The sequence below is a fragment of the Mchenga conophoros genome, linkage group LG16 (genome assembly GCF_057382185.1).
Source record: "Mchenga conophoros isolate Kocher_MC1m ecotype Shallow Benthic linkage group LG16, M_conophoros_male_GT1.1, whole genome shotgun sequence".
Taxonomy (NCBI): Eukaryota; Metazoa; Chordata; class Actinopteri; order Cichliformes; family Cichlidae; genus Mchenga; species Mchenga conophoros.
The window spans coordinates 37,741,741-37,766,122 of record NC_140541.1 but is presented as its reverse complement, the minus strand read 5'-3'; the positions used below and the strand labels follow the sequence as shown (position 1 = coordinate 37,766,122).

Here is a 24,382-nt window from a genome sequence, read left to right as displayed (position 1 = left end):
AGTAGCGTCCGTGGTGGCATTGAGAGTGTGGGTTATGGTCTGTGGAAGGACAGAGGTACGTGTCAGGTTGATTTAGTCCGTGTTTAACTTGTGACTGATTGCATCACTGCAGTGGAACATAGTCAGGTGTGAGGGCAGCACAGGGGTGTTGAATTTCAATGGATATGCCCTTGGCCAGATAGGTGATCACACATGCAAGTACCTACAAATATACACAATATTAAAAATAACTTCCAACGTGCGACATGTGTTTCGTTTTTAAAGTCTTTGCTTTAAACGATTCTTAAATATGAAAGTGTGAATTTAACGCGTATAACCTTTTGGCACAAGCATCAAAGCAGTGCCATCGCACCTGTGCTGACGTCACCCCGTGATCCCCTCAGCTCTGATTTCGGGTGACCGTAAACACTACGGGCTCGTGTCAGCCCCCCCTCTGTGCGCGTGCGCGTTTCCTCCTAAAACTAATTGCAGTTTCGTTCTCTCTCCTTTCTGAGTGACAGAGGATTTCGCTTCGCCCCGAGCGACGTCACGCTAAGGTGGGAGAGCATTTTTGCTGCCTTCATCATCCAAAGAGCCCACACTGACAGCCGTCGCGGCAGAGACGCCTCTACCTGCAGCCGGTGAGCACCGAGAATTACCGAAACTTCATCCGGGCGTCATTTGAGGGCGAGCAGAGTGGGGCCAGCGGGGCTCCGCGCCTGAAGACGTGAACTGTTAGACATGTGTAAGCGCTCCTCTTCCTCTCTGACTCTGATATGACAGTTTTTTTTTGGGTTTTTTTTAAGTAAAATGAGTCAGAGCCGAAGATCCTCACGAGTGGAGCTTTTTCACGCGCTGTTTCGCAGTCAGATAAGACTTGAGTGTTTTCGGGATTCGTCCTCGGTCCGCCCTGGAAGCATGTAACGTGCTGCGACAGATGGGGCAAAACGACAATGCAGAGGTTAACCACACCTTTGAAAGCGGACATCTCTCCAGTAGCCTCTTGACCAACTTTGTTGCGCATTAAGATGCGCACGGCCGACGAGCAGTTGAATTTTTGCGCTCTTCTTGACAGTCTGTAAGCGCGCCTGCACCGACTCCAGCCGCAGACAGCAAGCAGGGACTTCCTATGTATTTAAGAAATAACTCGGTGCTGGCTGAGATCGTCACTCGAAACTTTGGTGGGGAGTCTCTTTGAGGATTTCAACATGACGGCTCGTCTCTCGCGGATCCAGCTGGCTCTGTTCTTTATCTCGCTTTGTCCGGTCAATATCATCGGACTGTGGTGGTGAGTTTGCATTTACTACCACGTGTTTTTCGCTGTCTGTCTCCCGTCAACCCAAAGCTTCGTGTGATTTCTGCGTAATCGCGGTTTTTCTATTTATTTTAAATCTAAATGAACACACATATATATAAATATATATGCGCAGTAGCATAACATTAATAAGTGATTAATGATTAGCACATTTCCCAGCAAACTACCCGAATCCAAGAATGCTCAAGAACAATCTAAGGTGCTCCCAGAGTGAGAGACTAAACCTGAAGAGAAGACAGGGAGGTGAGGGAGGTGTGTGCATTTCATTGTCTGCAGCGATAGAGAGGACAGGGAGATCGGTGGATGTGGTGTTGATGGTGTGTGTGGTATGTGTGTGTGTGTGTCTGTGAGTGAGAGTTCAGAGGGAGGAATGTCAGGTGGCCCTCTGGGCTCAGTGGATATGTCATCATAAAAAAATCCCTATAGGCTCAGCTCCACAAGGTGTGTGACAGCTGGACAGACAGACAGAGAGACAGACAGCAGATCAGCTGATAAAATATTTTCTCTTGGTGAGGGTCTGTCTTACTGTTTCAATAGGAATCAAACTCTCTCTCCGTCTCTCTCTCTCACACACACACACTTTTGTAGTGTTTGAATGTGCAGCTTTGTGATTTTTTTCCACTTGAATCCTCCCACTGTTCATTCACAGCCCAGTCAAGGTCAGTGTGGGATGTAGTGTCATGGAAGCTGTGTGAGTTTATGTCCTTGCATGACTGGTAGATAGAGCTCCTCCACTTTGCCATTTTTCCATCTTACTGTAGAAAAATAGGTTTGTGGAGGTAATCTGTGACGATAGTTTGAATTAACTCGAGTTCTCTTTGTTAATAAAACATAAGAGTCTCTGCTTGTCTATCCACAGGCTGCACTGTATCTGTTACAGATTGTGAAAGTGAGCAAAAATAAGGGGGAGAAGAGAGAATGGGTTCAAGTGTTACTGGTATTTTACATCCAGTACAAGGTGTTTTTCTTTTTACTATAATAACTAATGTGTTAAACAGTAATTTGACATCAGCTCACGCCATTAATGCAGGTTAATAACAATAATGCGTATACATCTTCATTACCACCACATCACAGTTTTCCTTTACCAGACTTTAATATAAGAGACAGAGGTCCTTTTTTAGGCCAAGTGTTGCTGTTGGGCCAAAACACAGTGTTTATTATTTAGCCAGCAAAGTGAATGCCAGCCAGAAAAGTGCTGATCTTTTGCTGAGCTGTGCTGGTACCCAGCTGTGGAAGGAAAGAGAGAGAAACAATGTCCGTACAGGGTCAGCAGTCTGTTTCGTCGCCGTGAATTCATCGCTTTATTTGGGCTAAATCTGCTCATCTCAATGCAAATCAGTAAGCGAAAGATTCCTGACACAGAGCTGTGCTGTTATCTGTGATGTTGATGTCACTGTTCGGCTGGCAGTGTGGGACATTTGTTTTAAATAAGACTGCAGAAGAAGAGAATCAGTGCGAAGAAATCAGCTACTTCCTTTTTATCCCCACTGACATACGCTGTCATCTTCTCTCACTCGCTCTCTAGCTCACTTACACACTTGCTCACACACATAAATGAGTGGGCATATATGCACCAGCACATACACAGAAACGCACACAGTGTGGCCAACTGTGGAGCAGTGAAACCACACCTGTGGATTGCTCTCCTGTCTGCCAGGACAATGATTCTCTCTGTTGAAAGATGCTGTTCATACCATCGTACGTCTCTCTTTCTCGGTCTCCTTCTGAATGTCTCTGTCTCCTTATGTCTTTTGCCGTACTTGTCTTTTGAAGGAAAATGCCTATCACGCAGATAGGTTGTTGATGAAGGAAAAGCGAGAGCTGCAGTGAGAGACGAAGAGTGAGCGAGATGAAATGCTGGGAGATAGCTGTCCTTTCAGTGCCTCTGCTGATTAAAGCGCTCTAATCATTTGGCCTGAGAGCAGAGAGCAAAGCTCAGAGACTCAGACACCAGTCAGGAATGTCTTTGCTCTCTTATGCTAGTTTTGACTGCAGTGCTGAGCAGGGCCAGCTTTGTTGTGCGCCACAGTCCTGAATCGGCGGACGGCCTGCGCAGAGCGTGCCACAGGTGCACACACACACGCATACTGCATGTGTGTGTGTCAGCGCTGCATGCACTCCAAGATATACAGACACACTTATTCAGTCACACATTATGGTGACTATATATATATATGTATACGCGCTCATATGCACGCAAACAAACACACACTCGCACAAAATGTATAGTGAGCACTGCCATCATCAGCACGAGAGAGTTTCATTATAACAGATCTTATCTTGTCCTGGGCTGAAAGCTAAACATGTAATCAGCACCAGGCAGATGGGGTAAGATAAACATTAAATGACGATGTGGGTTTGGCTTTATGTGCAACAGAGAACTGACATCAAATTGTTTATGTGTGTGTTAGTGTGTTTCAGCATATATTTTGGTAGACATTCAGGCCAGCGGTATATTATAATGTCAGAAGAATGCAGAGCAGAGGAGAACGACTGTCTAAGAAATGTCTAAATATCCAAGAATCGAGGAAGAGGAGCGAATTAAGCCTCGGTGGCACATGTTAGGACCTCCTTAAAAAACAGGTAGAATACCTTTGAAGATGAAGAACTCATTACGCGCCATCGCTTCCTTGGTTAATGCTCAAATCAGGCAAACAACACCTCCAAAGACAAAAATGAAGAAAGACTACCTTCACAGACAGATTCGTCCGACATAATTAACCAAGCTGAGCACTTTTAGTGCCTAAACAAACATCTAAATAAAAACTCAAAAAGAAAAGAGTAAGACTAGTAGTCCAAGATGGGACACAGACGCAGGTTTCCTGGGTAACAGTCCGGGAAATGACAATACCCCATCTGAATGTGGACTATTTTATCTGCGAACATTCTTGTGTGTGATCTGCGCAACTATGATGATTTAATCAGGTGATACCTGCACACAAAGCCACATGTGCAGGAGTGATACCAACTAATACCGTGCTGATGTTAGCAGGCGCTGTTATTTACTTTGATGCCTTTCACATTTAGGTGTCGGATAAGAACGCGGGTTCGATTCCCGTCAGCCTGTTCTTAAAAACCGCTTGTGCAAACCCTTCGAAACCTTTTACAGACGTTTAATCTGCTGCCTGCATTTCAATCAAATGGTAGAAGTATGTGCCGAGGCTGTTTCTCTCATCTTAAACTTTGAGACGTGAATAACTGATCTGATCTAAAAATCTGAATCTGAAATGGCAGAAACATCTTCACACATTGGCTTAGTTTATAGACAGATGTCACTATGGCAACCACAGCTTGGTGGTGCACGTTATTCTTAAAAGGAAAGAGACAGTTTAGTTGCTCTAAAGCTTTATTTTATGTGTCATCACGCCTGCGACACACAAACAGGATCTGCCTTCCATGTTCCACGAGTGCTGTTGAGCTCTTTCATGCAGTCATGTGAATATGTCCATATTTTGACTCAGAAATGTATCTGTTAATTGTCACTGGGTGTGCCACGGTTGTTAAACCAGAATAATGTTTTTCTCGTGACATTAGCGCGGCGTTGTTGGTTTCCTGCTGGTCACATTTAATTGCCTTTGCTTCCATTATGAGTGCTGAAACTTTTTATGGCAGCAAATGTCACCGTTTCAGGCTCGTTTCACGGCAGCGTGTCAGCAGGATCGAGCGTGTTTGAAAGCGATCGACACGTTCAGGCTGAGAGGACCGAGAAACAGCGAAGCCGAGAACCAGGAGCTCGTTTTGAAATTTAGTTTGGGAACAGCATGTTTGAATTTGCACACATTTACATCACATGTGAACGGTTTCCTTTTTGTTTTCTAACGAAGCCCAGCATCTTGTTTCCATTTTCACACTCCTGCCGACCCTTTCCCTTTGTCTCGTTTGCTCCGGCGTCTCAGACTAGCGCTTGTCGTGACTGTATTCATCTGCAGCATACTTGAGGGATTAAGGGGGATGAAATTCACTCATTCATGGGTGGAGTGGAAAAAAGAGAAAGGCCCACAGCTCCACGGTGGCGTGAGATCTTTAATGAGATATGAGGTCTCTATGAGTGCCAGTGTTGAATCCCTTTGTGACCTAAAAATAATATGGTTATTATATAATTATTGCCATTGTGAAAAACTATCAGTCCAAGACCTTTGATCATGCCTGACACCTATTTTTTAATAAAGAGTACAAAGAAAGAATCTGCAGACCGAACTGCAGACAAACTGTAGATGTTTAGCTCATGATTGGAGCAGCTGAATATTTGTCATAGCAGTGATCGTTTTCCTATCAGTGCCTTTGATTCGAGTACTTGTGACTCTCAGCCTTGTTTTATCTCCGTCTGCCGCGTTCCTCTGCCTGTGCCCGGCTCTTTATCTTCAAGAAGAACTGTTCATGCGAGACAGTGTTTCCTCAAAGCTGTTGATACGATCAATGACTGAACTTCCCTCTCAGTGTTTTGCACTGGGTTATCTGCTCAGGAGCTGTATCATAAATGACTGACTGAAGAACAGTGGCACTTTGCATGAAGAGGATCTGATTACTTGCCCGGCTTTGAAGTTCCTACTTGGACGTGTATGCAAGCTTTTATCTGTGTCTGCACTGTAAGTGCACCTGCGTGGATCATCAGCATTTTTCGTGACATTACAAACATTTTTTCCCTGCTTTTTTTTTTGCACCTGAAATCCGCACTTTTTGGATCCACGGTAAAGCGAGTCCAGAGTCTCCCCTTCCTCACACTGATGCACACTATAATGTTTCAGTCTCCAAACAAGGGCAAGAATGCCGGGCACTTACAGCACGTTGATCCCATCATTGAATTAATGCACCCCATTTTTGGGTATATCTGCAGCAATGTGCTCTTCCACCTGAGTTCACCTCACTTCCATCATTCCCACTCTCCTCGTGCCCTTTGTCTAAACTTCTGAGTCTGATGAACCCACGTTACCCAACCGATGTGCAGCCAAAATTCAGGCATGATTTCTTCCTACTGTGTCCCAGCGTTGCACGATCGTGCTTTGATGTATCCATTTATGTCGATATCGCTCCTAATTGTTAAAACTTGCAAAAGCTCTGAGTTTAATTAAGTTTACTTTGTAATGACTCTCTATTTAGGTCATGCCGGGGCTTGTTTCTGCTCGTCGAGAGCTAGCTAATTATTATAATTATATTAAGGTATACCATAACAATTGTTATGCAGCTGAAGACGGCACTGTGTTGCGTGTCACAACCTTAAAGGGGAACTTTATCTCTCATGTCCAGCTCCGTTTGGGAGCTTTGCTGTCAAAATAATCCATATTTATCTCACACTGGGCTTTCGTGCTGCCACTCAGTGTTCATTTGCTCTCTATAAAAAGCTGTTCGCTCCCATTTAAGGCCAGCCTCTCTCGAAGGCAAATTTCTTCTGATTGGCTGCCTCTGGCAAACAGAAGGTTCACAGCCAGAGCTGTTTGCCTGAGATGCCCATGGTGACGTATCTCTTTGATAAATGGATGCATAAGCAGAAAAATGTCAAACGGACCATTTAGAGAGCAGTCAAAGCCCGAGCTCACAGGTGTTAAAGCCACACACACACATATATGCAGCCTCCTGACTACTTTTTTTGTCAAATTTGTCGCATGTTTTGAATCTTTAAATAAATGTTTATATTAAGCAAAAAGAAGAAGAGCAAACACAGTTTTTATTAAGGGAAAGAACCTGTCCAAACCTACCCGCTCTGTGTGAAACAGTAGTTGCTTCCTAATCTTAATAAATGCTTTTGCCTTGTCAGCAAAATCTCCAGCTGTTTGTGATGTGCTGGTGATGAGTCTTTCTGTTGTGGAGGAGCTTTGTCCCACTCTGCTTTACTGAATAGTTTTAATTCAGACACATTGGAGGCTTTTCCAGCACGAGCGCCTGTTTAAGGTCAACTAAGTCTGATTTAAGTCCACACTTTGAAAACCTTCATTTTGGACTTGCTGCAATAGTCCGCTTAACCTTCATGTCATGAACTGATGGTCGGACATTCTCCTTCAGGATTTTCTGGTAGAGAGCAGAATTCATGTGGTCCAGGTCCTGAAGCAGCAAAGGAGCCTCAAACCATCACACAACCACCACCGTGTTCGACTGTAATCCTGGGAAGTTTCAGCACAGTTCCAAGTTGTCTCCATGTGTGAACGTTGGCTCTCACTGTGATTCGCTGGAGTCCCAAAGGCTTAGACTTTGCATTACTTACTTGCTGTTATTTGTGATCTTTTGGCCCCCTTCATTTTGTTGGACAGCCTCGATTTAAGTGATTTTTTTTGCAACAGATCTGGCAATAACCAGGTCTCTGTGACATTGATCTCAGTTTTTAAAAAAACGTAGTTAATCAAAGAAAACTCAGGATTCAACCTGCGGAGATGATACTGGACAGATGGGACAATGTGCTCGCCTTCGACAGCCGGGAATAATGGGGCTTTTTCACTGTATGTATACTGTACAAGTATAAATACAAATACAAAGCAGATTGCCTCGTGGGAATAAGCCGCTTATCTGTGTAGGTCCGCTGTGAGCAGCAGCACAAAGAGAGAACAAAAGACAAGATGCTTTCTTAAACCAGGGGTGTAATTTTCAGGAGAGTTAGGGGGGTTATGACCCCCCAATAATCAAACCCAACCAGCCAATAAAATGATGAATTATCTTGCATTATTTCTTTACTCATTTCAGGTATTACCAGCAAAATAGTTGCATGTTTAATCATCTGGGAATTTACCGAGATTTATTTATTTATTTAGACAGAGATCTTGACCCCCCCCCCCCAATGCTCAGCACAAAGTTACGCTGATGTCTTAAATGCTATGTTCATCCCGAGAGCAAAACTCTGAATGCATCACAGAAGGAGTAGTGTCAGGTGGAGTAATATGTAGTAGTGAACAAGGGATCCTGGTGCCAAATTTATCCTTTAATAGTTTCCTTTTTAGCCTCTCTGGCTCTCTCTCCCGATATCTATCTATATATTTGTTTGTGAGGCTCCAGCTGTCTGTGGATTTTTCGAATGCCGTGGACAGAAGTCGGAATAAAACTCGAGTGCATTCACTAGTTTTACGGGTCTCCCATTATAAAAGCCACCCTGGTTTTTGCGAGCTGCTGACAGAGCGGGCCGCGTGCACGTGATGAGCCCTCTTGCAGACATACGCACCAACGAGCGTCTTGCCTTTCTCACAGCCCAGACAGACTGCAAAGACGTACACCTGCATGCATAGACATAAATGTGACATTTATCTCTTCCTCGCTCTCTCACACATGCTCCCCGGTGGCAGTGGGTAGATAATAAGTGGTTTTTGGGAGGGAGTGTATGTTGCTAAGTATTTTACCTGTACCTGGTAATTAACACCTACACACTGTCTGTATGTTTCAATTATCTGTGGGATCACCACACAAACACTCATTGTAGCCTCACAGCTACACTGTTTACACAGAACACCTGTAATGAAAATACAGCATTGTTTCCATAGCAGTGTTTTCAACACACAGAAGTAACCACAGAAGAAATGGAAGAGTGGGTGTCCCACAGTTGTGTGTGGAGATGCCAGTGCACTTTCAGCATATAACATGACATTCGGCTTTTTCCCATTGTGCTCTCTGTATAATGGATGATTATTCGGGATTAGGTGCTTTACAAATGTGTTCTTCTGCTACATAACAAAGTCCCGGTGGTACCATATTAAAGGTTAAATGGCCTGTGTTTGTATAGTGCCTTACTAGTCCCAAAGGACCCCAAAGCGCTTTACACATCCAGTCATCATTCACACACTGGTGATGGCAGCTACATTGTAGCCACAGCCGTCCTGGGGCGCACTGACAGAGGCGAGGCTGCCGGACACTGGCGCCACCGGGCCCTCTGACCACCACCAGTAGGCAACGGGTGAAGTGTCTTGCCCAAGGACACAACGACCGAGACTGTCCAAGCCGGGGCTCGAACCGGCAACCTTCCAATTACAAGGCGAACTCCCAACTCTTGAGCCACGATCGCCTCTTTCAGCAAAGAGGCTAACACGAGCTTTCTTATGTGTGAAAGATACTTAATTCTGTCGTCCGCTGACATGTTGGCCTGCCATCTAAATTATTATATCAGTCTAAAAATAGACAAAAACATGCAGGAACGACCGCAGGAGCCTGTGCTGGGTATCAGACCGCCAGCGGAGAGAATTGGCGAGTGTTTGTTCTGCTTCTTAAAGCAAACTCTCAAGGCAGAAGAATGATATCAGGAGGTGCTATTAACAGGAACGAGGCTGAATGAAAACTATGGGTTGGCCTTTTCCTCGCCCTCGCTTTCTCCTTCCCTCCCTATTTAATTGTAAAACCTCAACTTATGAATCACATCTGCTGGCATCCAGGGACAAAAAGCATGAAAAGATGCAGAGCAGACATGGAGTAGGTGTTCTACATAGGATAAACTGGCAGCAGGCAGAGATGAGAAAAGCAAAGAGTGGAAATAAAGTCCTCTCATGAAGTCACTTTCCCTGTAGTGACACTGAAGTGTCCACAAATGCTGGCAGTGATTCCACGTGGCAGAGCCAATTCCCCCTTTCCCATTAAGAGTTAGAATAAACTATTTATCTGTGTTATATACACTAATCTGTCAAAGCTGCTCAGGACGATCACAGTTGTATTCATCAAATGCAAGAAATATGTATATACATATTAATGTTTTAAATATTTAAACTTCATGAAGCGAGCTTGATTTATTTTCCCTCACATTTAAACATTTTTTCTTCTTCTTTTCTGTAATATAATATGTGCAGATTCCCTGAAGGAGCGCTGCTTTGAGGACTCTGTGTGGTTTAAGCAGCAAAGCTCTTAACGTCTCTAAAATCTACAGAGAGGCTGTATCGTTAGGAAATCTAGAAAGACTGCCGTCTGCTTTACCAAAATCAACTTAAGCAGCATCAAAATCAACTGTAAAAAGCCGTCCAACTACATGACTTCCAACTTTTTGAGGACCGCACAGTTCCTCCGAGCGCAGTCCAATAACAGAATCTAAACTTGCCAATCTGACATCAGAGTCAGGATTCCTCTGGGAAACTATGCTGTTGTCTCCCACATGCTGATTCAAGAAGCACATTGTCACATGGCTGAGATGTGGTGGGTAGAGGAGCCAAAGAAAAACCTTCTTCGACTGATGATTGCAGAGTTTCCCGAGTGACAAGATAAGCCGTGTGAACTCTCTGTTGTCATAACGCTGCTTAGAAACCATTCTTCTTCTTCTTGTCTAACATTGTTCAAACAGGGCGGTGGGCAGTCCACTGGTCATGGACCCCAACAGCATTTGCAGGAAGGCAAAGCGCCTGGCGGGGAAACAGGCTGAGCTGTGCCAGACTCAGCCCGAGATCATCAACGAGGTGGCCAAAGGAGCCAGGCTGGGCGTCCGGGAGTGCCAGTACCAGTTCAGGTACCGCAGGTGGAACTGCACCAGCCACCACAAATACTTTGGGAAAATACTTCAACAAGGTGAGTGACTTCGTCTGCCTCTTCTTAGTAAAATGCATGCAGTCTTGAAGGAATAGTTGGAAGTAGTGCTGCGAGTTAAATAAGAAGATTTAAATCATTCTCATGTCTACCTGGCGCTACAAGCCAAAATTCAATTTGAAGCTGTCTTGTCTTCGCGGGGTTACGATTATAGCCGCTGTCCTTGCATCAAGTTGAGGTCAGAAGCCTGCCTGATGGCACTCGAACAAACAAGGGCAGCTGTTGTATGTCTGAGGAGACGTATTCACACTTGACTGACTCTCCTCTTCATCAGATTGGGCATGCCTGAAATGATCAGCTAAGAATGCCCTTTCTCTTAACATCTTTCCTAAGATCTCCTAACATCTTCCTCCAACTCTTTGAAGTCTGTAATATAACTGACGCAGGGTCACTGCTGGGTCTTCTGCAATTACTGTGTTGGTTTTTTCTCTTGTCTGATTAGATTCATAGAGAGTTTCTTGTCTCTCCGTTGACTTGCATTACAGAGGACCTTTATCTTTGTGTTTAGTTAACAAACAAGGCACACGTATTATTAATTTACAGCAAAGGAAACACAACGTGCCAAACATTTCATTAAACTCATTTCTGCCTCAGTGGGGGAAGATGTGCAAAATGAAGTTTGGCTCTGATGTGTCATAATTCTAGATAGTAACATACTAGAACTGCACGATTGCCATTAAAATCCAATAAGTTTCCCTTTTGGAGCACTTTTGATTTCATGTGGCCTGACAGTAAGAAGTGCGTCCCATCTAAATGAAGGTAAACACAATAAGTTTTTGCATCAGGAGGCATTTTTGTTCCTTTCAGCTGAGACAAAATCAAAATAACTAACATATTACGCGGCTGAGAGATTTCAAATACCCATTAGATGTGTCAGATATGTTTACTCACCCCTACAATCAACACAGAAGACCTGCGAAACTGAAGTTTATGGAGAAGTTTATGTTTCTTTTAACTTTAATAACTTATAATTATAGATGCAATAATGCTCTCAATGCCTTCTCTTGTTAAGCTCTACAGCTCAATAACAGTGTGACATCAGAAAAGCCATTTTTCTGTAATGAAGGTGGACCAAAGACTGATTTTGTTTTCCATATATGAATTTATGACACCAGTCTTGTTGGACAGAGAAAGAAAGGAGAAAAAGAGAGAAGGAGAGAGGAAGGGAGAGAAGAGGGAAAAGGGCAAGAATCTACCAGTAGGAGACAGACTAGCAATTAATCATGAATTCCTGGCTGTCTATAAGGGAGGCCAAAGTGCTCCGCTGCTTTAAAGCCTTTGTCCACAATTACCTGGATCTGCTCTTAATGGCTGTTTATCATAGACTAGTAGCACTACATGTCAAAATAAAAGTGCCTTCATATTTAATGTTCTCTGGCTGTAAGTGGTTTGCTTAACCTCATTGACCTCTACAGTTCTGCAACAACACACTCTTACAGAGACACTTTCATGACAGTTTTTATTTGCAGAAAAACGAAGGCTGCGTTTTGCACGATTTCTGTCAGGTCACGTGCGACAGCAGCACAGCTACGCCGTGCGTAGGTTTGAAAAGGGAAGCTGCCTCGACTCCTTTGATTGCTCGTCTCATTTTGTGTCACTCTCTGCTGCTGTGTTTGTGGCAGCCAACTCATCGATTCACCGCAGGCATCGTGTTTCTATTTGCTTTATTCGCTTATTTTTGCTACTTTTGTTTTACCTACGGTTACTCCAGCAGCCGACTCGCTGGGCACTGTTCAGTACTGTGAGTTTTCTCCCAATCCTAATGATTCTTACCAATCACGTTTCATCCATCTGTGTGCTTTTTCACGTGTACAGTGGAAAGGTGTTTTACTGACTGAGTTAAACAGGCTTCGAATCCTGTTTAGCAAACAGCCTAAGAGCAGTTTAAAGACCTGCGTGATGGCATTTGTGTATTTCTTGCTGTGTTTGTGAAAAGGATTTATCTTGAGCTGCATCGCTGCTGTACGTCAACACGACTCTCTGAGGAAACAAGGAACGACTGTAGCTGCAGTCGGTGGAATAAGAGCTTTGAATTATTTTGTATTAATAACTGTGCAGCACATGCATGTGTGTGTGTGTGTGTGTGTGTGCATATAATGATGAAAACTATTACTCAGTTCGTCTCGGTGTATGGAAAGAAAACGCATATACAAGGATCCATGGTGCAAATGTTTAGTTTTTGATTTGCGTCAAGACAGCAGATGGAAGAGAAACGCTGAAGGTGAAAACTTAGTGTGTGTGTGTGTTTGTGTGTTTATATAACAGGGGTTTTAGCGGATTTCACAACATTACTGAAACACTGCCATTTCAAAACTTTAGTGCGAGACGTCTGAATGAGTGAACACGTTGACACAAGGGCCAACGTGTCCTCACTCCCGTCTCATCACAGACTGAAGCTCGGTCAAGAACTGTGTATTTTAATAAATTGGCCACCTTTTTTGTATCACGTGCAGGGCGCTCTGATTAATTTCATTACAAGTCAGTCAACATGGGAAATCGGCATCATACGATCACAGGCAGATGTGCTCTGCGGGGTCCCAGGTCCCTGTGAAGGAAAAGCTTTTTGCAGATGGGAAAAGGTTGCCTTGCAGCATGCTGTTAATGCTGTGAAACGCTGAATTTTAACTCAGAACACCTGTTGCAAAACCTAACCAGAAGGCTTTTAGTGTCTAAATTTAGACAGGACTAGAAGACGGGCCTGTTTTCTGGTTTGGAAGACAAGTGAACACAACGTTTACTACCTCACCTCCCTGCGTACGTTAAATGTAAATGTTTGTTTGCTGCTTGGGTACAAAAACCATCTTTTAACACAACAAGAGGCACGTTGTCTTAAAAAAGACAGAAAGAAATTGTGTCCTGGCATCGTCAGCAGTTCTTGACGTGGGCTTTGAGAAACTTGTGGGTGCATGAGATAAACCCTGCCAAAAACAAACAAACTGGGAAAGTACCACAGACTGGTTCACAAGTTGTGTCTAGATCTTTGCCCATTTTAAGGCTTGGAGATTAAACTGGATTTAGTTTGAGTTATTTTTATAGAAATTGTGAGGTATCGGCTCCTGTAATTGTGGGGAATCGCTCTGCATTTCCCCACAGTATGGACATGGACTGTGGACTGCTGCTAACGCTCAGCTTCACAGGGTTTGTACAGAATACAGACAAAGGAAGCACAACAAACACTGTCTGTGGGAAAAAAGGGATTCTGGAGCAGCACTGAGCAATGGTAGGACTTGGCTCTAAAATGTGTTAAAATGAGAGTCGTTGCCAAATTTGAGCACGTGATAGTTGACAGTGTGGATGTGTCCCAGTGGCTCATTTTGCATGTGCATCAGATTGTTTTCTTCTTGGGCCATAAACATCTTACATACACTTATCTCCCAAACAAAGACTTCTGCTTTCTTGACATCAGTCTTTATTATCCTCTCTGTGTTCGAAAACATACAGACCATGGAGCCAGCATGGCTCCCAGTGCGAGCCAGCCCCCATACAGTGATGCTGTAATCACATAGGAGATATTCCAAATTGTGTGTGCAGAGTTGTGTGTGAAATTCTGTCCTGTGTTACGAACCAAGGCCTCTTGCTTTGGGGCTTCACGTTAATTAAGCCGATCGTCAATCATGTCAAAAACGTTGAGACCTTCTCACTAATGATGCTCTCAGGCTGACTCACAGATATGATTCAGATTCTGTGCTGATTGATTGACACACGGGTTTCAGGATGTTTTATTTTCCTGTCAGTGTTTTTAACATTAATGAGCCTTTAAACTGACACTGTGTGCATGGGCGTGGATATTAAGACACGCTGTGGAAGAGAGCCAGAGATTAATAATAACTAATGATTCAATGCAGAGAGGTGAGTGAAGAGGAAACACCCAGTGCCTCATGGGAATCCCCCAGCAGCCTACACCTATCACAGTGTAGCTAAGGGAGGATTCAGGGTCACCTGATCCAGCTCTAACTATACGCTTTAGCAAAAAGGAAAGTTTGAAGCCTTAAAAGTAGAGATAGTGTCTGTCTCCTGGATCCAGGATGGGATCTGGTTCCACAGAAGAGAGGCCTGAAACGAGCATGTAGCCTTCTGACCTCCTGTGAGAGTGAGAACTGCTGAAGTCCAGCCCCAACATACAACCCGTCTCTTCTGATATGTGTTTGGATTTATAGATACAGTTAATTTCCACACATCATATGTGATTATATCAGGAGTTCCCCACCTCTCCTCAAACTGTCCCATCTGGGTGTTCCTTGTTTTTAAAAAGTATGAATCACTTCATGGGTAAATTCTGACAGAGATTTTCTTTTATGAGCAAGTTTTGATCTTACATTTTGAAACTCACTCGATATGACCACAGTTCACCTAAACAAACGTTTTCCTATAGCGTGGATCCTCTGTGCCGTAATCCTTTTTAAGCTTTGCTTGACGTCCCTGATCACGTTTAGACGATGACCTCTAAAAGATGAAAAAGCGATTAAAATAATATGTTGTAGATCCTGCAGAAGGACTTTTTTGAAATCGAAGCAGACGTAGACAGGCCCAGACAACCAGCGTGGCAGGGAATTTGTTTGGAATTCATGTCTGCGAGGAAAATGTGAATCAGGGTGCCTCAAATCATCAAATTTTTGATAGCTTCTTTCCTCCTCTCCCTTCGTTTTCTCCCTCTTCTTTAAGCCTTCTGCTTTCCCCCCTCGTGTATGCTGTCGGCCCATTTTTACAGAGAGGATATTTTTGCCTTGTGCTAGTTGATGCCCTCAAAACTGAAATGTGTGAAAAACATGTCAAACAACACTTTTCATGTTCAGTTTTTGCCGTGGAGATTTCCTCTGCTCAGCGTCGTGCTTTGCAAGCACAGTTGGTGACATCTGGATGGCCTCTCGGCTTGTTTGGACACAGCACGTGTTGCTATCACCATATTGTACGAATGATTTAAGTGCTGCTGTTTCACACATGTGTTTCTAAATAGTTGGAGGGATGCTTTGGAGATGACACATTTTAATTTGAGTACGTTTGCAGTTATAACCTTCTGCCGAATGGTAGGAACAAAAAGGTGTGGTCTGCTTAAGTTGTAACACACACACACACACACACACACACACACACACACACACACACACACACAAACAGACTGGGTGGCGTGCGACAAAACCTGCACACCCCAGCGAGCCTTGATATCAATACCAGCTGTAAGACACCCAGAGATGTCTCCAGTGCAGGCACACTCGTAAAAGTTTGTGTGTGAAAAATATTGTTTTATGCAGTTTGAAGCATTTAACATTTCACAATAGTCTGCTCGTCTTCTGTGTCGTGAAGAGCTGCTGTGTAAAATGTTGGAACCAGCTCAGTAAATCTGAGGATTAGATATGTGAGACGGGACATGCAGCATTTGTACCAGAGTGTGTGTGTGTGTGTGTGTGTGTGTGTGTGTTACCATTCCTAATGAATCCCATTCAGTGAATCATGCGATATAGAGCTGGCAGTGTTGATAGTGGTGACTGCACAGCCGCTGCCTTCCAGCTCCTAGAAATAAAAATGCTTTTGCTTCATGTAAACTCAGCACACAGTGGTTAAAATAAGATTTTTCCCTCAAACCTGTGAAACTGTTGTGTTTTATTCTCTTCAGAGGTTATTTTTAGATGTTTTTTCGTTTAGTTTATCCTCAGCAGGCCTTACACTATTTAAAACACATCTTCCTACAAATTGTTATCATATTTTTTTATCCCTGCACACTTAACAACCTCACACACATGTGTGCAGTCCTGTGATAAACTAAGAACACCTTACTGCCTCCATAAGAATTGAGAAGGTAAGTACAGCCAGGTGCTTCTAATTAAATGTAAATTTGATTAACTCTTGATGATCAGCAAGTGTGGCCACCTCTGTACATCTGGAGCATTCGTACGTGTGTGTCCCAACAACGTCACAGTCTGTCACAGAACTGCAGAAAACCAAGAGCTACAGCTGAGAGGTTCTACAGGCTTTATTTAGCATGTTTAATGTTAAAGTTCATGACAGCACTCTTAGGAAAAATGAAAAAGTATGGCTTGCATGGGAGGATAGTCAGAAGAAAGCGTCTTCTCTCTAAAATGAACATGGCAGCACGGTGCAGGATTGCAAAACTGCATCTGAACAAACGACAAGACTTCGCCAGATAATGCACAGCACCACATCTGGCAAAAAACTCATACTCAGTATTTGCAAGGTGCTCGGGCACTGGGCACACTGGGCATACTGGTACTCGGGACCTCGACCTGATGGAAATGCTGTGATGAAATCCTTCAGAGAGCTGTGCATAAACAAATGTCTGCAAACAGCTTAAAGAGACTAATGTGGTTCCACAACTTACTGAGTCATGCACGACTGCACAGAGTGGAAGCTTTGATGTTTTCACACAACAGTACAGCAGTATCTTTTGTCTGTCTTATTCTAAACCTGAAGAAAGTTTCTTATAATTCTTGTGCTTCTTATACTTATGTTCAGGTCAGAGGGCAACACTGTTGTTTTTGGCGATGCAGCTCGTGAGGTCTAAATAAACCTCTTTGCTCAAGCAGCAGGTGCTCAGTTGTGGTTTAGTCCCCATCAGCTAGCATTTGTTAACATACTAAAATAGTAAATATCACATACACACGCGTGTCGTTATTAACTTATGATAATATTACTTGCTAACGTGTTAAACTGTAAATGTTTGGTTTTGTTCTTCTATCCTGAAGATCGACATTCAGAAGGCCAATCATTCAAGCCCTGTATGGGCTTTGGCTGCACAGCACATGGTAGCAGCATCAGTGTGTTGTTATTGCTCGCCATAAAAAAAAAGGGCAAACACACAAATCTTTTTTTATTCCAGTTTGTTCTGCAACAAACGTTCAATTTAAAGTAAGAATAAGAGCAGTGTTCACGTGCATTAGCTCTCAGCAATTTTTTATAGCTGCTCTTTTTCTGTCAGGTGATGGACAATAGCTGCTCTAACCCCGGATAAAGACACGCTGATCTGTGGGTGGCAGAAATGCTGAAGCACCCGCGGGGAGACAGACGATCGATTTGCAGTTGTAGTTGAGCACGGCTTTAACCAGCAGCGTTAAGCCATGCACTCGAAATAAACCAGCAGCTGTGGCGTGTGAGAGCTTGTGTGTACGATTATGTTGGCCTGAGAGAGAAATAGCCGTCCTCAGCACCACAAAGCCAGCGACGCTTCAGTTGTCGTAATCGAGCAGGACTGAGAGAGAAGCGCTCTTATCCTGTTCCGTGGGACTGAGATATCGACTGATGGGATGCAGAGACAGATGTGGAGGGATGCTTGTTGTTTTATTGTCCTGCAGCTGACTGTGGAGCGATACTGACCACTTAATGAAAAATATGTGTCCAAATGTTGTGAATCCCAACTTTGGACAGTTGGACTTAAAAACTAAACTCATCCCACCAGAAGAGCTTCATGCACATATTTTACATGTATGTAAGGCTTTTGAAGTCTCAGTTGTTGCAAGTCTGTCAGCTGAGGTTTGAGCAACAATCAGAATCAAAGAAGTTGGACACCAGGTTTCCAGTCAGGTTTGTGGAGCCAGATGAAGTTTTATGACATCCAGCATTTTACATGAGAGACATAAGATTTGAGATTTTGTTACGACCCATCAGCAAAATCAGCTCTGTATTTACGGAGCATCACCCATATATGAACACTCGGTATTCAGAGGTCACCAACTTTCAGCAGAGTCAGTCGCTACAGACCTCCAAACTTCGCGTGGCCTTCAGATTAACTCGAGAACGGTGAAGCTTCGTGGAACGGGCTCACAAGCTTCATCCAAACCTTACAATGCAAAGCGTCATATGCTGTGGTGGAAAGCACGCCACCACTGGACTCCAGAGGAGCAGAGACATGTTCTCTGGAGTGACAAATCAGCATCTGGCAGAGTGTGGGTTTGGTGATTGCCAGGAGAACAGTACTTGTCTGACTGCCCTGTGTTTGGTGGGGGGGTGTTTGGTGTTCCCAACTTTGTGGGAACACCAGTGCACAAAGTCCATAAAGACATGAATGCATTTCTGGAAGGACGGTCAAAAATTCCCATTAACACACTCCTAAATTGTGGAAAGCCTTCCCAGAAAAGCTGACGCTGTTATAGCTGCAAAGGGTGGGCCGACATCACATTAAACCCTGTGGATTAAGAATGTGATGTCGCTCAGCTTCATATGCGTGTGAAGGCAGACGAGAGAATACTTTTGGCAGTGTAGTGTGTATGAGATCGAAACGGCACAGAGAATTGTCCCCTGGGGAAGATCTCGCGAAACGGGGACTGGAGATGAGGAGAACTGTCCCATTGCAGTAGAAAATGATCAGGCAGGAGCTGTAATGCTTGATGCCAAGGTTCTATAAGGACATCGATGTCGCCTGTATTAAATCTAAAACTCACATCCAGAAGATTTAGAATAGAAAATGTGTATGGCGTATATTTATACAATCCTGTATTTTACATGTTTGCAGTGGGGCTGTATAAGTTGTCATTACTATGAATTCCTTCAAACTCTGGTAAAAGTCATCAGATATCTGTGGAATTACTCTTTGTGAGCACTTTTGTAATGCTGCATGCAGACTCAGTAACCGAACCCCCTCTTTTGCTTGTACCTGTTCCTGTAGATATCCGGGAGACAGCTTTTGTTTATGCCATCACAGCCGCCGGTGTGACCCACTCTGTGACGCAGGCCTGCAGTATGGGAGACCTCCTGCAGTGCGGCTGTGAGGCCACCAGGAACAGACCGCCTCCGAAGCCGTCCTCCTCTGGGGACGGGGTCAAGTGGGAGTGGGGGGGCTGCGGAGATGATGTGGAGTTTGGTTATGAAAAGTCAAAGCAGTTTATGGATGCCAAGAGGAGGAAAGGCAAGAGTGACATCAGGACGCTCGTCGACCTGCACAATAACGAAGCTGGCAGACTGGTAAGCAGTTTCACAAAGTTTCTGTATCCTGTTCAAATGTAGTAAGAATGCATGTTTCACCTGCTGATAAAGTTCGACAAAGGTGTCGGTTGTCCATTGGAATGCTTCTTTCCATTCCACTAACATGCGAAAAGAGAAAGCCGCGGCCTCCAGCCATATTTGTGTCGTGCCGTAAGCTGATATTCTAACAAGAATCGGGTTTCTGAAACAAAAAAAACAAGAACGTGCCCGGCGCTTTGTTTTTGAGCCTCGGAGGCAGCCTTTCTACTGCCACTGTAGAAGTTAAAAGTTCCTCTGTGTTGTGAATTACCACCATGATGGTCTTACCGCGCTACTGGAAGATGAAGGAGCAAGTTTAGTTTGGTGTTTGTTTATAAGAAGAACACTGGCAAATCTTCAGGATCGCATTTCCTTGTGCGGCGTTGTCGCTGTTTGAGTTCGTTGCAGAATTGTTAAAAGATGCACAAGCAACACCGAATTACAAAGTTCACTTTAGTTGGGGTCAGCGGCAGGTAGAGAGGAAGAGAGGAGGGTTTTTGGGATGCAGTCCAATTGTAGCATTAGTGAACAAACTGTTTGAACATAGGAAGAAAAATTCCCAGAGGTTGAGAAATAAGCGTGCTGCGATGCGCCCAAATGTCTGTTTATGTGCATGAATGCATGTCTACTTTTATACACATTTGTGTGTGTGTGTGTGTGTGTGTGTGTGTGTGTGTGTGTGTGTGTGTGTGTGTGTGATGGGTTAATTATGTGCATTATAAGTGAATGATCTGTTGTCAAGGCTTGTTAGATGTAGGAAGGCCAGAGGCAACGTGGAGGGAGAGGGGGGCTGGGGAGTTAAATTCCTTCTGAATAGCGTCTGCTTTTATCTTACCTATCTATCAGTGTGTGTGTGTGTGTGTGTGTGTGTGTGTGTGTGTGTGTGTGTGTGATCCAGGGCCTTTGTCTGTCATATATCATGAAAACACAATAATAAATTCTTCTTAGGCGAATTAGTCATTTGTCATAAGCAGCTCGGCTTCACTTCAGGGTACAAGTTAACTGTTTTTGTCCTTCTTTCTGCTAGATAAACCCTCTCCTCTCTTTTTCACCTGTCTGCCCTCTTTCACCTCCCTTTTCCCCCCTTTAGGCAGTAAAGCTCTACATGAGGACTGAGTGCAAATGCCACGGACTGTCAGGCTCGTGCACGCTGCGCACGTGCTGGAAAAAGATGCCGCATTTCCGTGAAGTGGGCGACCGCCTGCTGGAGCGATTCAACGGCGCCTCGAAGGTGATGGGCGGCAATGACGGGAAGACCCTGATCCCTGTGGGCCAGAACATCAAACCTCCGGACAAGCAGGATCTGATCTACTCGGACGAGTCTCCGGATTTCTGCCTCGCAAATCGAAAAACAGGTTCGCTGGGAACAAAGGGGCGTATATGCAACAGCACGGCCATGGACATTAGCGGCTGTGATTTGTTGTGCTGCGAGCGAGGCTTCCGGGAGGAGACGGTGGTGTTTGAGGAGAACTGCTTATGCCGTTTCCACTGGTGTTGTGTCGTCCAGTGCAAAAAGTGCATGGTTCGAAAAGAGCTTAGTCTCTGTCACTGACGAACTAAAGTTTAAAGTAGTCAAATTACTTTGTTAATTACAACTACTTTTGTTACTTTTTGAAGTTCTTGCTTTAGTTTGGATAGCGTGAAAGATGCAGAGGATCTCGAGTTTATGGTTATCAAGCTCAGTCAGAAGTTGAAACAATGGAAACAATGGAAACAATGGAAACAATGCCATATCCTCCTTCCACCTGCAGTTCAGCAACATTGCTTAATAGGAGACGTTGCTTTTATTCCACGATATTCTGCAGGGTAGTAAGAAGATTAAGGACCTCACTATGGCCCATATTCCATTCCAGTGCTCATAGACGTACTGTTATCTAACGGTGTAATGCTCATAGACTTGACATAAAAGATGGACGTAGCCTCTGGATCTAAAGAGTGAAGTAAATGCAAAAGTGCCTTAAACCTGCTTTAATTCCAAAACCCAGCAGGGAGCAACTCCCCAATACGTAATGACTTTATAGCCTCGGTTGCTGTTTTCAAGCCTTCTTCAACCAGTTTGTAAACGATGGGCTCATTTCAGGTAAAACTGACAGTAAAGCAGGATGTGGCAAATCACCCCCATATGAACATGCCAATGGGGATGGTTTTGGTGGCTACACCCATCTTTCATATATATTCCGTCTTAACAAGTGTAATCATATTCTTGAGTTTGCATTTACCAAAAACTGTGTCTCAGTTATTGTAACTGCAGCGAATCAACATAGTGAGAAAACAAAACGATGCTGGTCTTGACCTGTTGTTCTGCTACTACATGAAAAATGTAAAAAAGGGAAACTGTAAACCGTTGTTATAGTTGCAAAGATGCTGTTAACACCATGCTTTGCAGGTGCGGACTTGGCTTGCCAGCAGAGACTCTTATTTATATAAAGATATGATGACTACTTGCTTCCGTCTGTCTCTCAGAAGCACTTTGGATGCAGCAGCTGCCGCGGACGTCCTCATCAGCTTGGTAATCAAACCTGCAGTCGGCTGTTTCTCCTGAACCAAAATAGAAACCTTTTTTTTTCATGATATTTTTTTGTTATCAAAAAAATGTATATGATGCATTTTGTTTATATATTATGATATACAGGGCTAATAATAATAATAATAATGCACTATGGATGTTAGCTTTTATTTGATACTGTAAGTGCCTGTGTGCGTGCGTGTGTGTGAGAGAAGGTGTGCATTATTGTGTTTGTGTAGGTTGGCCAGTTATCACCATATCCTTCAGTGTATATATCTTGTTGCTGTCTGTTAAACTGCAGTATGCTGCTTACTGAAAGCACACCACTCCTGGACAGTCTGTCTCTGAGCGACACAGACGAGGTCTTTTTTTGTTGCTTTGTTCCTCTTCAGCAGAAATACCCATAAACTTATTGTATCATCTAATTTACACTTTTGTATATCTGGCAGTGCACAGCAAGTATACTGAACTATAACACAACATTGCTTCAGTTTGTGCTGTTCAGGTTTTTGTGTTTGCGCGAGGTTTCATGTAGGTACGCATTTATAATTTAGAGTCAGCTGGTTTTAGCGGCGCACCGTGGCTCACATCTGGATGCTTCCTCGTCACTTTTATCGTCTGCTGTGTGACAGACTTTTATAACCTAACCGATGGTTATTCTGTAAGTCCATTTTGTAGTTGATGTTAACCACTTAAGGTCATGATAACAGCTGTCACAGCAGTCCTTAGTGTTTTTGTGTGAACGGAGCCAGAGCACGGCAGTGATGAGGAGGCTGCATCTTATCACTAGTGGTGTTTTTTGAGAATTTCCCCCTTCTTCATCTTTTTAACACTTTCCAATCAGGTTTGGTGGGAACGCAAATCTTTAAAAACATTTCAGCGATGTCACTGTAACATAATTCAGCCCGTCTTTAACCAGCAAAGCTTCTTCGTTCATTGGTCATTTATTTAAATGAGTTTTGTCCGATATTGCTTTTTATTTCCATCTGCTCCTCGTCTTTGTATTCAGGAGAAATGGTTGCATACTTGGATGTTACACTGCAGCTTCATTAAACATAAATGCCTAAAGAGATTCAAGTGGCTTGTGACTGACATCGAAGACACCGTTCAAAACCAGATACATTATCATTCCTTTTGATAATTAAGTTACTTTGTATGTAGTTGGACAAATTGTTATTTAAACTATGATGATACTTTTTAGTTTCAGTATTTCCACACAATAAAATAGATTTCACTGATGTTTTACTTCTACAGTGATGTAAGTGTGTTATTTGGACCCAGTCTATCACTCTGAACACTAGATTTTGTGAGGAGCAGCACAAACCTGGGATTTATACTCACTAATGTCACTGCTTTGGGTGTCTGTCACCTTGTTTATCAGACTTTTACGAGCTCTGTTTTTACATCAGCATGAGTTCAAGTTAGGTTTTAACCTCAGTGATTCACTAAACCTGACCCTTTGTGTAGGATTCTCTGTGGTACTCATAAAGAGGAGGTATATATCATTTGGGGGCATTTATTCTGTAGAAATTAGATGACAAGGAGGCCAAAAAAAGAAAGAAAGAAAAGTGGGCCTGTATTAGTTTGAGCTGTACAAGTTGACACAAGTTCATATTTTCCAGGAATTTGGTGGTGCAAAAAACTCGCGCCAGAAGTTGCGTTTAAGAAATGGAAAGGTAAGCCAAGAGGAAGAAAATGCCATGGGGCGCTCGTCTCTGCTCCTGTCCCCTACACACTGCTCTGCCCTCTCGTCCTCCTGCATTAAACCTGCGCTGGCGTTCAGAGCAGAGCAGCCAAAGCCAGAGAAAATAGACAGATGAGCAGGTAGATTTATTGGAGCATTGGTATAAATAAAGTTGCCTGTCGACATCTGTGCGCATGTGGCTGCATGCGTCTGTCTTCGTCAGCGCGTGTGTCCATTTGCGCGTGTCTGCACGGGTGCGTAGCCAGGTTAGAACGGGTGTATTTTTCCATGTGACCCTTTGAATGAAACAGTGCCTTCAGATTGCAACATCGTCCCTCACGGGAACGAGTTTTGTTGATGCTAAGTGCTTACAGACACACACAAAGCATTAATGAAGGGCTGCCACTGTTCATGGATTGACAGTGTTACTCTGCAGACAGTCATTCCCATACATCACTCAGATAAATAGTGTCCT

The 24,382-nt window shown here is 43.6% G+C and overlaps 1 protein-coding gene across 3 annotated transcripts; it reads left to right on the top strand.

Moving 5' to 3' along the window:
* The first annotated feature begins 509 nt into the window (after positions 1-509).
* wnt6b (wingless-type MMTV integration site family, member 6b) lies at positions 510-23,452 on the top strand. Of its 3 annotated transcripts, none has more exons than XM_085249629.1 (4): positions 510-724; positions 10,530-10,750; positions 19,383-19,678; positions 20,808-23,452. In XM_085249629.1, the coding sequence occupies exons 2-4, from the start codon at positions 10,552-10,554 to the stop codon at positions 21,267-21,269; spliced, it is 957 nt and encodes a 318-aa protein (XP_085105755.1). In that variant the 5' UTR covers positions 510-724; positions 10,530-10,551; the 3' UTR covers positions 21,270-23,452. The 3 variants fall into 3 exon arrangements, with proteins under 3 accessions (XP_085105755.1, XP_085105754.1, XP_085105756.1); XM_085249628.1 differs by having other exon boundaries at positions 510-1,267; XM_085249630.1 differs by having other exon boundaries at positions 513-620.
* The last annotated feature ends 930 nt before the right edge of the window (positions 23,453-24,382 follow it).

Bases quoted from the DNA above. Each gene is read 5' to 3' on its own strand.
- wnt6b (XM_085249628.1), top strand. From the start codon at position 1,188: ATGACGGCTCGTCTCTCGCGGATCCAGCTGGCTCTGTTCTTTATCTCG. The intron at 10,751-19,382 runs GTGAGTGACTTC...CTGTTCCTGTAG, and splicing joins TGGGAAAATACTTCAACAAG to ATATCCGGGAGACAGCTTTT. The intron at 19,679-20,807 runs GTAAGCAGTTTC...TCCCCCCTTTAG, and splicing joins ATAACGAAGCTGGCAGACTG to GCAGTAAAGCTCTACATGAG.